This window comes from Stegodyphus dumicola, chromosome 2 (assembly GCF_044657685.1).
Source record: "Stegodyphus dumicola isolate Sdum_Otavi_A_Nest chromosome 2, ASM4465768v1".
Classification (NCBI taxonomy): domain Eukaryota; kingdom Metazoa; phylum Arthropoda; class Arachnida; order Araneae; family Eresidae; genus Stegodyphus; species Stegodyphus dumicola.
The window spans coordinates 91,223,776-91,240,484 of record NC_140769.1 but is presented as its reverse complement, the minus strand read 5'-3'; the positions used below and the strand labels follow the sequence as shown (position 1 = coordinate 91,240,484).

The 16,709-nt window shown below is 31.1% G+C and overlaps 1 protein-coding gene across 2 annotated transcripts in view; it reads right to left on the bottom strand.

The window, feature by feature from the left end:
* Positions 1-16,709, bottom strand: part of LOC118189640 (H(+)/Cl(-) exchange transporter 7-like) — a 128,116-nt gene that overhangs the window by 31,660 nt on the left and 79,747 nt on the right. For both annotated transcript variants that reach the window (XM_035360296.2, XM_035360295.2), the window contains exon 18: positions 14,998-15,083. In XM_035360296.2, coding sequence (XP_035216187.1) covers positions 14,998-15,083 — 86 coding nt within the window. The remainder of the gene's footprint in view (positions 1-14,997; positions 15,084-16,709) is intronic.

Genomic DNA, 16,709 nt, shown 5'->3' with positions numbered 1-16,709 from the left:
AAGGTGAAAAAAGGTGCTAATAAGTTGAATTCAGATTGCTAAAAGCAACCACTATATTTCATACCTCGTTAAGGCATGATCAGCTGCAACTATAACCAGACTTATTAGCAGAATTTAGGAAGTCTTAGCATGACATCACCTCAAAGTGTCTTAAAACCACACTTATCAGATTCTCTTCCATATTTATAAGCTAGCAAGAGACTATATAAGCCAGATTCCTGAACAGCTTTTTATCTGAACAGCTTGAATCTTTTTATCTCCCTATATATAGTACGTATTTATTGCTATATCTCCATTTTCTTTACCTATTTATTGCTCTTTAATGATAAGTAATTTACTTTAGTTTAAATCTTTTAAATCAAATTAAATGCTTTTTTGAAAAACTTATGCAAGAAATCACAGACATTTCTAAAAAATATTATTTTAAAGAGAGATTTTCCTTTCTTCTCTCATATATTTATTTCATTTGATAATGCTATATTGAAATTCTAAGTTATTGGCAGGCCTTTCATGGATAATGTAACATTACATCTGTTCACATTCAACAGTTTTTATTTCCATGAGAAAAGACCAAATTCTAGGGGCTCTTGTCACTTTCAAATTCAGTGACTGGCAAAGGATATTTAAAGTGTGAAGTGTTGTCACTTCAACTAGTCATCCAATGCTTTTTGAAGGATTAGGACAGGAGGCATCAAAGAAATACAGAACTAATATTTTCTCTGAGATGTTTAATCTGTCAGTTAAATAATAAAGTTTAAAGTTTTCTATAATGGGTAACACCAAAGTACCAAAATTTTGAAATACAATTTTCATGTAACTGAACATCAATTATTTAAGCTTTTATAAAAACGTTTTTTTATAAGTATAAATGAGTTTTTCCTGCTTTCTGAAAATTAAAATTTCTGCAACTAAAAAAATTTGATAACAGATCTTTTCTTGAAACCCTTCGAATTTTTTTTTATACAGTCAAAATCGCTTCTAGAGCATGACGGGACCATGATATTTGCTTCTCGTAAAAAAAGGTTTCGTGAAAAAAATCACAAAAATACATAAATGCTTACTATATTAGATATAATTACTTTTTTTTAATTTCTGTACAGTACAAAAGAATTTGGTTTATTCGCTTTTAATTGTCTTATTGTCCCTTGTGTTATCGTTCTTCAGAGAAGACTCAAAAACATCATCATTTGCACCCCTGGCTTTGAAAACAGTTTGAAATTTTTGTATGCACTCAAAGGCTATCAAATATGTTGAGGACAGTTCAGCTTAAAATTATTCATATTCGCCGTGATCATTGTCACTTTCATTATATTATCATCTGCTTTAGCTTGAATTTCAGCTACAATATCCTTAGGAGTAGGTATCTTGGAAGTCATAACATTGGGTCTAAAGATTCATAATTTTCAAATTCTTGTCTACTCATTCTCAAACTTTCCAAGCTGTCTACTTCTTTTTCCGCAGTGATTTACCCTTCTTGAAAGATGTCCAATCTAGCGTTATGGAAGCAACTAGTAATTCATGTTGATGTAACATTTTCATATGCATTGTTCATTAAATGTACCACTATATTAGCATATGAGGTTGTTCCTATTTTTTTTTCTTCTATCGAGAAGCATCAAAATCAAGCGCTTACAGAAGTTTGGATTTAAAGCTTCTGATGACTCCTTAGTCATAGGATGGATAACACTTGTAAGAATTTGGTGATAAAAATTCAATCCTGATGTTTATAAGTCCAGTGGTTTAGAGATGCACTTTACATTATTAATTAAATGGAGAATTTTACACTTTTCTTTCCTCAGTTGCTTCTCCCATTTGAAATGAATTCTATGAAAATATCTGAAGTCATCCAGGCTTTCTTATTGTGGTCATAATCAACAGGATGCCTTTTTACATGTTTAAAACATCTAGGGTTTTTGGACTTGCTAATAACCAACAGTTTCTTCTTGTCAGTGTCAGACATATTAGAACAAACTTAAATTGTCAATCAATTTTTGGACAGCTGGCTTCCAACACACTTTTCATCCATAAACTTAAAAGTCTGTTGTGAATGTCTGTTGTTCCTACAATGAACTTAAAAGTTACATAGCAGAAAATGACCGTTTCACTGGCAGTATAAATGTCATCTTATGTGTATTTTTCTCTGATGATTTGCCATTTTTCACTCATCCATGTCACGATATCCGCCATGTTGGCAGTCTTTGCTTCACCATTAAGTTTCCCATGGATGTTCTGCAATTGAAAAAGCCATCCATTCACACATATAAATCCAGAATATCCGAATTTTTCAGCAAATTTTTCTGCTTGAACTTGAAAAGGACTATTTACAGGAAAATCTGCATGTTGCACCCTCAACCAATTTAAAAGCTTCGATTCTCTTTAGCACATTTCTTCAAACGTTACAGTCATTCTTATTTTGATCAAACACAGCCATTAATTTCCCTTCTTCTTTAACAATGTTAAAACAGTACAAGAAGATAAAACACACTTTCTGTAGATTTTGGAATTTTTTATGCCATCTAGCTCCTGTAAAATCCTTACTATTTCATCAACTGATAAAATTTTATATTTGGACTCACAAGATAAAATTTTATGAGAATATTCTATGAATACAGATCAAAGAATTCACACAAGTTCCCTACCTTGTCACTCCCATGTAAAATAAACTTCCATCCAATCAGCAACCTCTGTTGTCTCCTCAATGTTGTTGTACACTCCACATGATGAAAAAGACAACCATAGAATCAACCATAGAATAGTTCATAGAATTTATGACTCTTCGCTAACTTTTGGTTGACTTCAGAATGTTAAAGGAATTTTTCCAAGAAAGGATTAACTGAGTTAGAGAGGTGGAAATAAATAGAAATTTTATGAATCAGAAAAATACTGCTCTCTGTAATCAAGGTGTGCTTGTTAACAATTTGTGGCACAGTGTGTCCGGTCTGGAAACACCTAAAAATTTCCTTCTGTACGCACAGAAAAATTGAATGAAAAAGAATTTATAGGTTACTCTGAACCTTCTTTATTTATAGTAGATGGCAGCTCAACACAAACCAGTCCATATATTTTAGCCATGTTTAGTATTTTAAGACCCTCATTTTTCAAAGAAATCTTCAAGATTCTTTTTTAGGGTAAAAAGGAATTGCTTGAAAAAGAAATTTCTATGTTATTTTTTTGGCTGCATGCTAACCTCCTTATTCTATATTAGTTTTAAATTTTTACCTTGAAATCTTGCCTAAAATCAAACGGCGATAATCTAGGACAACTGAGAGTCTGTATTCTTTGTTTCTCCCATGGACCTTATAAGAGATAGACTAACCCAGTGGGTGGGGCGCACGTCACCGACATGTCCGCAAGAAAGAGTAGGGACGATCTGTTTTACTTTGAAACCTATGGCGTTTGTATCAATTATTAAATGTGATACGTTGTATAGTGATGAGATTATGAAAGTCACAGTTTTCTTCAAATGGGATTTAACATATCTCATTAAGCAATTTTTATTGCATTTCATGTATTTTTTTCATGCGTAATTCTTTTACAAACATCTTTACTTTGGTAAAACGGTAAAAACTCTAAGCACAAAATTAATGAACTTAATTTTGCATAAAAATAAAGTAAAATTAAATAAGATTGATAGTATCTGATGCTTTGAAATAAATAAGGTGAAATTAAACAAGATCTGATATTTTTTTTGTTAAATCAGGATATGTTATAAGCAAATTGTAGTGCACTTCTTTCTTATAGGCTGGAAACAGACACCTATCCCACTGTAGTAGTTGTCAAGCCTTTGACATCTTAGTGGAATTTTGAAATGCAAAATAATTTGCACTCCCAAAGGAATTTGACACTTTCTCCTTGAATAGTGAAAATGTACTTAAAAAGACAAAGGTAATTTACCGTATAAACATAACTACATCTATAAATACTGTATAACATAGAAAATATTTATTACAAAGCAATACACAGAGATACATGCAGAAAAGTAAAACCAAAGTTACATACTACATGCAGAGATAAGCAGACAATGAAAATATTTACAGAGGTCATATATTACTTACAACAACAACTTTACAACTACTTTACAACAGATCATGGTTTAACAAATCATAAACAAAACACATAAAACAACCAATCAAAAGTAACATAAAGAATGGGATTAAGTTTTAGAATAATTCAGACCTGACTGAAAGCTAATGCATTGGACGTGACAGAAAGCTATACTTCTTTTAACCAGTAAGAATGCGATAAATATCTTAACAGTCCCCCTTAATCGCACATTATAGAAAACATAGAAGAATTACACAATTTTAAACAGCCCAATGATAACACTTCATAGAATTTTGTTGTGGACAGAGTGTTAGTTAACATATCTGCAATTTGTAAACTTGATTGTGCATATTCAATTTTAATATTATTTTCTTTAACAGTCTTACGAGTAAACTTTAATTTTATATCTATATGTTTCAGCCTACCTAAAAAGTTCTCATTAACAATATTTTTAATACATGACTGGTTATCTTCAAAAATATAAACATTTTTAACATTGGAAATTTCATTTACTACATTTTTTATCCATAAAATATCTTGAATACATTTGCATAAAGCAATTATTTCAGCTTCTGTTGTTAAAAGTGCAATACACTTTTCCTTGTTACATCACCACATAATAGGACAATTTGAAAACATTATCAAGTGTAGAAACTGTATTGCACCAGATGGTGCTGTGTGCGCTTGAATTCCTTGGACTAGTGCACAAAGAACGTTGATGACTGAGAGAGATGTAACATGAATGCGAAACACTAACTAAAGTTTATATGTGCTTCCCTTTATTGTAAATGTATTTATTGTGTCATCAATAAAATTTAGAGAAAATGACAAAAGGCGAGAATCCTTGCTGCGTCTGACAAGTAAGCGAAATTTCTTTATATTTTGATTTGAATATTGAGTATTTAGAATAGTTTAGCGAATGCGACAAAGAAACTATATGCGTATTTACAAATCATTTTGGTGCCGAAACCCGGGAGAGACCTTTAGATAAAGTAAATTGCGAATTGAATACTGAAAAACATATTTAGCAAATTGAATAATTAAAATTGTTATGATGGATATTGAAGCTTTAAAAAAGATTAGAGCACCTGTCAGACGCGCGGCGACTGACACTATGAAATTGTTAGAAACTGAAATAAACAGGAAAGATCAGCTGATTTAATTGATGATCTTTTAGCAAAGCTTTCAGATAAGGAAGCTAATTTAGAGTACAGGGTTCGTACACATTTCTGCACACGGAAATTAAGTACTTTTAAGGACCATTAATGAAAAAAATTAAGGAAATTAAGGAAAATTAATTTATTAAACATATTATATCTATGCCTGAACGTGAGTAGGATGCATTATTATTAAACATAATTATTAATATGTTTGAGAATAAAATTAATTTTATGAAATTTATCAAGTAGCATTAAATATTTTACACTTATAATAACTGGACATATTTGAAAGAAGATAAGTGACATTTTAGGTACGTTTTAGTAAAAAAATTTTTTTTTTATGTCTCATTATGTCACATACTTGCTCAGTCTATAGATTTACTAAATAGCAAATAGATTTTATGTCAAGCAGCATAGGTTAAAATGAGCATTAAAATCATAATCAGCATGATTCATAACAAAAGACTGGCTGTTGCCATCGCTCCTGCTTGTCTATAGAGAAACCTGCTGATCAGAACAAACCTGAAAGGCCTGATGTAGGCACAGTTAAGCAAGTTTTGAAAGTTAGCTGAATCTCTGTCTGACGCTGTTAGTGTCGTAGCTTCGTGTAGAGTTCCAGGGGTTGTAACTCAGTTAATATACTTTAAGCCACTAAAGCATTAGCGGTGATAATGTGTTTTGCATCAAGTATCACTAGATGCAAAGAATAAGTTTCACATGAATTTTTACATTTCTGTGTTTTACCTTGTGACCACAAAAAGCCGACGGCGAATTTGCTGTCCTTTCCGTTCAGCCGGCAGTGAGTGATCAAGGGGTGCAATATTGACGACTTAAATTATTCATAAATTATACAAAAAGGAAGGAGACACACATAAAGTCTGAAAGTATTGTTTGAAATGTTATGATGACAATTCAAAACTATTTGGATGCCTAGATAGCCAAAAATGTTACCAAAATAGTTGTTTCGTATTGTAATATGTGTAAAGCTAAGCCATATTTTTGTTTAGAATGTTTCAATAAATTTCATTAAAACTACATTTGATCACATTTCATTGAGACTATACTTATTTTTTAACTTTAATACTGTCGGTCCCATGGGCCGACGACAGCCAAACGAAAATTCCAGTGCCGGTCCCTAGGGACCTACGCCGGGCTCAGCGTGTTAACGAAAGGCAATAACTTGCTTTAATATAGAGTGATCCTTTTTAAGGGAATGCATTTAGTTATAATTAAATCAGGTATTAGATAATCTTAATCATTATACATTTACATGGCCACTATTAAATTAAATTTATTTTTTAATAATATTTGTTAAAAAACCCTATTAATATCACAATCTCATAAAATTTCACAGTTTAAAATACATGCAATTTATGACATTGATTTTTAAACAATATTAGGATAATTACACATTAAAAGCTACAAAACATAAAACTCAACAAAATAATTATGCGTCTTTTTAATTTGAAGGCCTGCCCAGACATTTTGGCTAATTTATATCGATTTCCTTCTCCTTAAGCATGTTTTCTAATAATTAGAAATTTTTCTCAATATGCAAAACAATGTTCTCATTAGCTCCTGAGTGCTTTATCTCCTAACTGCCAACCTCTCCACAATGTACTAACTATGAGGGTTTACTTGATCTGGTAAAAGTTAATAGTCCGACTCCCCCTCCCCCCCCGACAGACATGAAACAAATTATCACTATGTCTGAAAGTAACTATAAATCAGATAATAAATTTAAATAAAGGTTTAAATAAGCTTCTTATTCAAAAAGAACTTGGAACATATAGGCATGTTCTTATGCTAACAAAATAAAATACACTTTGTGGTGATATAATTAAACAATAAGAGTGAAAAAAACTATACAATTTCAATTTAATCTGATTCAGTACCTCTATTGTCATAATAAACTCAAATGTCAGCAGCAGTAATAAAAGACTAATAATTACAAATCATTAGAGCTGACAGGAACTAATGAAGGGAGCAAGTGGAGTGCAGAAACACTCGTCTTACACTCCAAAAAAACTCAGTTTAAAAACTGTAAGTGATTTGCATTCTGATGAGGAAATAGAAATGTGAAATTATAGTAAAGGCTGATGAAACTGTAAACAACTGGGTAATTTTCATAATAACTGTACATATCTTTGAAGAATAATTTTCTTTCTCTTTACATATTTAGTTTCTTTTTTCAACACGTTTCCTTTTCACTTTTAAATTTTGGGATTTAATTAAAGATTTCTGTTATTCTAAAAGAATAAATGCATTTAAGAATGTATGGAAAAAGCTGCTAATTTTATTTCTTTTTAGTAATACGAACATTCAGAAGAAATATGAAATACATATGGCAAGGTCTGGTGTGGCATAATTTTTAGAATTTAGGGACACACTGAGCAAAAAAATCTAGAAATGGCAAAACTTTTAGAATTTAGAGCAGGCATTGAAAGCAGAATTTAGAAAGGCATCAGGCATCAGAATTTAGGATCCACAGAGACTGCATCAGGTGGCAAAATGCCTAGCACCAGCTCTGTGTATGATGCATTAAGACATATTAGATGAATTTAAGTACTTTTGATATTTTCCATGTTTGTATCTAGTAAAAAGTAGAGAAAATAAAGGGAAGATAAAAATGTTAAGAAAGCGATTCTAGAATCAGAAGTAAAAGATTCAACTATTATGTTTTCATTTTTCTTCCAGATGTTCTCCAAAATGTAAGAAACTGCGTGTTACTACCATGGAGACATTTTTCATTTTATCACATTTTTCTAGAATCTTTTAAAATCGTGGGTCTATATATTTGCATTGAAATCTTTCTCAACTTTCCAAGCTTCAGTGTCTAAAATGCTAAAGAAAAATTACCCCTACCTGTTCTGTAACAGCAAAAATCCAGAAATGTTTTTAGAAAAAAATTGGAGGAAAAAGTGAGAAATTAATTTTATAGAGAAAACTGATGCATATTTTGAGAATTCTGATCATTCTGAAAAAATTAAAAAGACATCTTTGATTAATTACATTGCTTTTTTTTTTTTTTTTTTGCTAAGAACTGTTTCATAAACTGTGCTTTATAGCATTATTACTGGTTTATTTTTGAGATTCAAAAATTGTATAATATGTGGCCAAAATGGAACTGTATAATATGAAATATTATAAATGTGTTATTGAAAAATAAATATGCTTTTTTTTAATGTTATTTCTTAAATATAATTCCAATATATTATCATTATTTTAATGAAATTTATCAATGTTAAAATGTTCTAAAAAATCGTCAAAAAAATTCCCAGATCTCGGAATTAAAAATTTTCTATAGAAACCGATCTTAAAATCGCCAAAATGTTGATAATCACCAAGTTTAGAACCATTTAATAGAAGAATTCACATCCCCAAAAGCGGAAAGTTGTTTGAGAGCTCTTCATTACAAAAAATGAAATAATTTTGAAATGCTTATGTTTCACTTCTTGCTCAGAAACTTGAGTATCCCACCCTTATTTATATTGCAAATAGGAGCAAATTATAACTCATGAACCCATTCAAAAAATAGCCATATTTGTCAGTGAATCGCCAAAAATATTCTTGCAAAATGCTAATTCACACCCAAAATGGCAGTCGTAAAAACAGACAGAAATTTCAGATAATTAAAATTAAGGACCTTCTGGCGATTTTGGCCAAAATTAAGGACTTTTAAGGACCAAAAATCGATTCCAAAAGACTTAAGGACTTTTAAGGACTCTTAAAAATCGTACGAACCCTGGAATATCTTAATGAGGAAATTCTAAAACTGCGCAAAACAGAATAGGAAAGGAAATTGAAAAACAGCAAGAATATAAAGATAATATGATTACTTGGAAAATTCGCGCAAATAGAATCCTGAAAACAAAAAAAAGCAAAGTTGTTTGCAAAACTGAAGGAACGAATGTTGTAGAAACCAGAAATGAGCAGTCGAATACAGTAAAACTTCCTCGCTTTCAGATACCTCAATACGATGGCAATATATTAAGGTTTAACAAATTTTATTCTCAGTTTGAAGTAGCTATCCATAAAAATGTGAATCTTGGTAATGTAGAGAAGTTTAGTTATTTAAAATCGTACTTAACAGACGAAGCTGAGGTAGCTTTGCGTGGTTTAGCATTGAGTTCTGAAAACTATGAAATTGCCTTGAACATATTAAAAGAACGCTTTGGTCGAAAAGATATTATTATACATGCACATATGGCAAGACTTTTAAACTTGAGTCCAGTACGAAAATCATATGACATTGCAGCGTTGCATAGACTTTTAAACTTGAGTCCAGTACGAAAATCATATGACATTGTAGCGTTGCGTAGACTTTACTCAGAATGCGAAACACATATTCGAGGATTAAAAAATAACGGAAATAATCCTAATAGTTACAGTTGTCTATTGTATCCAGTGCTGTTAAAATTGATACCCAAAGATTTGTCCTTGGAATTTTCTCGTAAAATGCATTTGGAAGATAAAAACAAAATATCTGATTTATTGGAATTTTTAGATTGAAATTCAGTGTTGTGAACGTAATGAGTACTTAAGTAGAGACTTCAATTTAAACACTTCAGATTCGAAATTGGAAACTAAATTTAATCCTTTACAAAAATCTAATCAAAAGTATGGGAGAGTTAAGTTGATTAAAGTGGGAAAATCCCTTTATTGTAAATGTATTTATTGTGTTGTCAATAAAATTTAGAGAAAATGACAAAAGGCGAGAATCCTTGCTGCATCTGACAGGTAAGCGAAATTTCTTTATATTTTGATTTGAATATTGAATATTTAGAATATTTTAGCGAACGCAACAAAGAAAGTATATGCTTATTTACATAAAGTAACCAGTAATTGATTTCCTATCTTGAGTATCTCCCCCCCCCCAAATTTGCATCTACATACAAACATAAGTCTGCCTTTTCCAAATCACCCTTTTTGTATATCAATTTTAAATTTAAGGTGTTTTTCAAGTACCTAAGAATTCTCTTTACAGCACACCAGTAGGATGCTCCTGCAGTTGGCTTAAGCAATTTACTGCAAATAAAATATCTGGCCTTGTAATATATGCCAAGTACAGGAAAGATCCAATTAATTCTTTGTATGGGCCATGAAATGCATTTCCTTTCTGAAAATCAGCTGCTGTAGATTTTGGTTCAATGGGAGTTTGGGCTGTTTTACAATCAGACATTTTAAATTTATCAAGTAATTTTTCAATATATGGTTTCTGATCTAAATATAAACAACCAGACTCAAACTTCAGTCTAATGCATAGACTCCAACCTTCAGCAAACCTTGTTAGTAGTCAACGCGCGAACGACATTTTTACAACTTTGAAAATGTGCGCGTAGCGTATGTTGTAATTAACTATTCATTAATTTTAAATTAATAATTAATTGTAATCAATTTTATTACATTTAAAATCCATATACATATAAAACTGAATAATTAAAAATATACCTTGTAAATTATATGCACATTTAATTAGAAATTTTCTTTTAACTCCTCAAGCATTCACTAATAAAAAGTACTTCAAATCACTACTAATCATAGAAAAAATCAGAAGCTATAAATCATATCTTTATTCTGGATATGATTTCTACAGGGAAATAAAATTTAAATAACCAAGAATGATGCATACAAGTATTAAACAAAATACGCATAATTTATGAATGCAAAGATTTATATGTAGCATGCTTAGCAAGCTTAAGTTCTGATTTTGAGAATGTTTTTTTATAACACAGTTCTTCATTTGCCTGCATATTTATTTTTTCAATCAAAACTGCTTCAAGAGTTTTAAGACCTAAATTTGGTCGAAATTCCGTCTGATTTTTTTTAACAATAGAAAAAATTCTTTCGCAAGCTGCATTTGAATGAGGTATTATTAAGACAGCAAGCATTACAGAAGGCAATACTTTGTATTTAATACACCCATTCATATTTTTTAATTTGGCAATTTCTCCCCATGCTATATCAATACGCAAATCTACAATTTCTTTCAAATCATCTACTTGATACATGGAAAATTCAATTTCTACTTGATTAAGACATTTTTCATCAATAACGGATGGAAAAGTATTCATCAAGTAAAGAACAGATGAAAATGAGATTTCAGTTCTCAAGTTGATGTCAGCAACTTCAGCATGTTTTAGAAATGGATCACTCAGTGGAAATTTATCAATTATATATGAACATGCAGTTACAAAAAAAGCTCGCACAGAATTGAAAAATGATTTCACTTCACTTTCATTCAACTTGGCATTTTTTAAATATAGTCTTGTTTCCGCACCAATCACTAAATTTTCATTTTCTTTTTGTTTACTATACTTCTGAAATGGAATAGACGTTAGAGTAACATCTTCATTTTCTTTAGAAATTACTGATGGTTTTACGAATCTAACAAATAAATTCATTAAAAGTTCAAAAAGTTCTCTTCTCAATTTATGTATATAAGGAGCTTGTTGTTGCAAATTAATATTTACTGTTATAAACAAAGGCAAAGTATTTTTCAAAAATAACAAGTACAATTTGGTGGTCGGTGACTGTAAAATTTTTTTAATGTTTTGCAATCTCTTTCCTTCATTCTCACTGTTATCTGGTTTATCTCCAAAAAAATTTATCACAGCATCCCACTGTTCCAAAATCCTTGTTATAGATTCTAAAAGAGACAACCATCTCGTACTGCAATATTTCAAAATTTTATGAGATTTTGCATTCTGTCCCAAAATTTGTTGAGCAACTTTGAAGCTATGCTTCTGTTTCGAACTTTTCTCCAAGTAAAAATATATATCTATTATCAACATTTCAATTTCTGAGCCAATTAATTTTTCAGTAGCTTTTTTTGCAGCTATATGCAAGAGGTGGCACGGACAACCTCGGGTGATTATACTTGGTTGATGCATTTTGATAAATGATGCTACACCTTTAAACTTTCCAATCATATTACTAGCATTATCTGAAGAAAATGATAAGCAATTTTTCCATTCTAAACCTTTGTTTTTAAAGTTTTCATTTATATAATTAAAAATACCTTCTCCTGTATTATTCGTGCATTCTAAAATAGAAATCAATGAAGTAATTATCACTCCCTTTTCTTTACTGTAGTATGTTATAACCAATGGGTACAGTTTGTTATCATTGTTATCATTACTTCCATCAGTACTTAGAGAAAATGATGTACTGCACACTGAGTTTATAATATCAGCAACAGTATTTTCTGCAAGCGTTTTCACAATAGCAGCAGTTTTGGTATGACCGCAGCTAAATTTTTTTCCTATGGCAGAATCCGGAAACATTGCTTTGAAAAGCTCTTTGGAATGATTCGAAACAGAAAGCGGTAGATTATGTTCAATTAAAAAACGAACAAAATAGCATTCGGCTTTTATAGGATCTGTTTCATCATCTTTTATTAAGAAATTTGTTATTTCTTTAGATTTTACGGTGCCAAGTTCTATATGCTTTTGAGAAAACACATGCCGTTTACAGTCATCTTTTCCGCCATGAGCAACTGAGAAGTCTTTGTTGCATACACTGCAGTGTGCGTGATTCACAGAAATTTCGGACGCTTTAATGCATGGAAATTCTGAAGAATATGAATCTTTAAACTTCTGCTTTGATAATTTTTGCTTCTTCGTTCGAGGCAGCATTATGATTAAAAATCTTTCACCTGATTCACAGTTCACAAGACACACGCTAAGCTCTCGCCGTAAACTACACAATGCAGCCTAAACACGCATCAGCGAGGAACCTGGGAGACAGACAATTGGGTGGAACTATTGATAAGTCGTTAACGGTTGGAGTTACTGATCTACGATTGGCTAATTCTTCAAAACTAGGAACGCACTCAACACGTGATATATGATAACACGAGTATTCAGCCAATCATCGGATGAATTAGTTGGTTCCGTTTTGCGTACTGGTTCTCCTGCTCTTGTTTCTGTAAAATCCGTAGTTTTTTCCATACTTTTCGTAGCTCGTAGTTTTTCATGAATTTTCGTAGAAACTACGGAGAATCCGTAGTAGTTGGAGTCTATGTCTAATGCCTAAAAATTCTGAGACACTTTCAGATTTTGACATTTGAAATTCTTTAGATAACAGTGATATTATAAAATTTGTTTCTTTTACATCCAAACCTGCAATTAATACGTCATCTACATAAAGAGCCATAATCACTTTCTTAAAATTTAGATTTCTGATAAAAATACATGGTTCAGAGTCCAATTGCTCAAAATCTAATTTAATAACTAAATTAAGAAATTTCTGATACCACTGTTGCGGAGACTGCTTAAGACCATATAAACTCTTTTTAAGTTTACATTTTTTACCACTCATATCATCATATCCTTTCAGCTGGTCCATGCAGATGGTTTCATCTAACTTACCGTTCAAGAAAGGTGTCTTGACATCTAAAGTAAAAGTTTGCAACCAAGATTAAATGTAAAGAGCACATTCTAATCACTGGAGAAAACGTGTCTGTATAGTCTATGCCTTCCTTTTGCATGAAGCCACGAGCAACAAGCAGTTCCATCTCATTTTTTACGTAGAATCCATTTGCAAAAAATAGCTCTTTTATGAGTGGGTAAACTTTGTAGATCCCAGACATCGTTATCTTCTATAGATTTCATTTCCTCGTCCATAGCTCTTTTCCATAGTTCTTGTTCTACTTGTGGTAGATTTACAATATCTTCAAATGTCAGAGTGTCTTGTTGTGCAAACATTACTTGGTAAATCTCAGGATTAGGATACCTAACTGTCTGTTTCTTTTTTCTTGAAGATTTACTTTTTGTTCCTCCTTCTTATTTGCATTTAATTCGCTGTTATCAGTGTCTGAAATTGATTTGTCTTCATTTTTAATGTCATCATTGTCATTTTCACTCAAATCAGAACTATCGGAAATATATTTCTGATTTTCTACTTTCTTTTTTTCTTCATTAAATTTAACATTTCTGGAAACAATGATGCGTCTTGTTTCTGGAATCATTAAACGATATCCCATTGTGGAATAACCTACAAATATCATTCTGACAGATTTTTCATCTAGTTTCTTTCTTTGCGATGGTGGCACATGAGTATAAGCATCACAGCCAAATACATGCATGTTTGTCAAATCAGGATTTTCACCATACTTCAGAGAATAAGGAACATGATTATCAATTGAACTATTTGGGAGTCGATTATTTATAAAAGCAGCCGTAAGTACTGCTTCAGACCAAAGGAATTTTGGTAAATTTGCCTCAAATATCATTGCTCTAGCTTTTTCCAGTACAGTTCTATTTGTTCTTTTAGCAACACCATTTAGAAAAGGTGTATAGGGAGGTGCAGGATCTATTTTTACACCTTTTTTATCAATTTCATAAAGTTCTCCACTGGCATATTCTTTGGCATTGTCACAGCGCAGTTTTGTGGCAGTTGGATTCAATTTAAAGAATAGTTTAAGTTCATCAGCAATTTCACTTTTTCTTTTGAGCAGTCTTATTTCCATAAATCATGAGTAGTCATCAATTATAGTCATGAAATACGTTTCCCCATGGAGTGTTTGATGTTCTATTGGACCACATATATTACTGTGTATAGTTATAAGTTTGGATTCTTTTATGCGAGGACCCTTTCCTATAGAGCCAGCATTGGCCAATCGTAAGGCTGTACTTCTCCTCCACAACAATGTGAGGCTGCATGTGGCTCAGACTTTAAATATCATAGGAATTGTGGTAAGCTGGTTTAATGAAAAGATGATTTTGAAAAATGTATGTTGAAATTAGAGGTCACTAACCAAATAAAAAAATATTAGCATTCAGTAACTTACGTTGCATATATGGTATATGAATATGGAGGTGGTTCCCATCCTAAGAAAGGCACACTTGCTAGTTGAATATGAATATCATACACACCCTGCACAGAAAAATCAACAGATACATGTAATAAAGTTTAAACACTATATATATATATATATATATATACACACATCTACAACAAAAAGGCTGAGAATCTCAGTTGTGCAGGGGTTAAGTGTAAATGAGTATTCAAGCGTTCTTTCAAAATTCAAATTTAATATCAAACAAAGAAAAATAATCATGAACCAATAAATTCATTTATTAAAGCAAGCAGTTTTAACCTTTAGAGAACAATATGAAATCAAATTAGTTTCAGGGATTTTTCAAATTTTCCCTAATATATGCAAATGGTCCACCCCTACTTTTTAAGATAAGACACTGTTACTTTATACTATTCATATTATGATGGCAAAGCAATAACACATAAAGATGTCATACAGTGAGCACAACCTCCATGCAGCTTGGAATGGAGGTAAGAAAAAAATACTATAATTTTCATTTTCATTGCTAAAAACTGAATTATCTAGCTTATTTACATTATTTTACATTAGTTTAAATTTTAAGAAATTGTAAAATATCTCAGATTTTACAATGATAATATCCCTGCAGTCCCTTTAGTTAGATAAACAGTTAATCTGAAAATTTTCTAAAATAAACAGTTTTTCTAAGATGAGATAAAAATAGTTTGAAAATGCTCTGCATGTTATAAGAAACATAAATCTCAAAACACATACATAAAGTATAATTAGCTGATACGTCAAGAATACTCTTGACCTATCAGTTAGCTCTAAAAACATATACGAAAAGTACTTCTAAAGAAATGTTGCTAAAGGCAATTTCAATTTTCAGTTAATCATGGAATTATAAACTTTTATGTTTTTAATAATAAATCATTTATTCTTAAAAGAAAAAGAACAGGGGGAGGGGCAAAGACGAGAGAAAGAGAATCTGCATTATTTGAAAAATTAATAGTGTACAGATATGCAAGAAAAAAAAAAAAAAAAAAAAAAAAAAGATGGAAGCATCTGGAGTCGCACCTTATTTCAATTTATAATGACCAAGAAATTGAAAGCCTGGCCGTCATTATGCTATGCCTCATAAATATGTATCCATCCAAGACACAGTTTAGTGCAATAATAAATCATTTATTCTTAAAAGAAAAAGAACAGGGGGAGGGGGCGAAGATGAGAGAAAGAGAATCTGCATTATTTGAAAAATTAATAGTGTACAGATATACAAGAAAAAAAAAAAAAAATAAAAGATGGAAGCATCTGGAGTCACACCTTATTTCAATTTATTATGATCAAGAAGTTGAAAGCCTGGTCGTCATTATGCTATGCCTCATAAATATGTGTCCATCCAAGACACAGTTTAGTGTAATATAGAAGAAATAATTAAATAATGGAACAATGGGATATTTCATTTTTTTAAAATGTATTCTGCTTACTTCCAACAACATATTAATCAACATTTCTGTCACCATGTCAGAGTCGCAAGAACTTGAATATAGTATCACACCGAAAACATTAAATCATAGTAAAAGTGTAGTGTTATGCAAGACTTACATAAAAGTGTAGTGTTTTCTCACACAAATCCATTATACTTGGTAAATAGAAGGAGTAAAGTAAGTAACGGAAGGAAAAACTATGCTTAGTAGAACTACTTTAATGAGTTTATCCTCCTC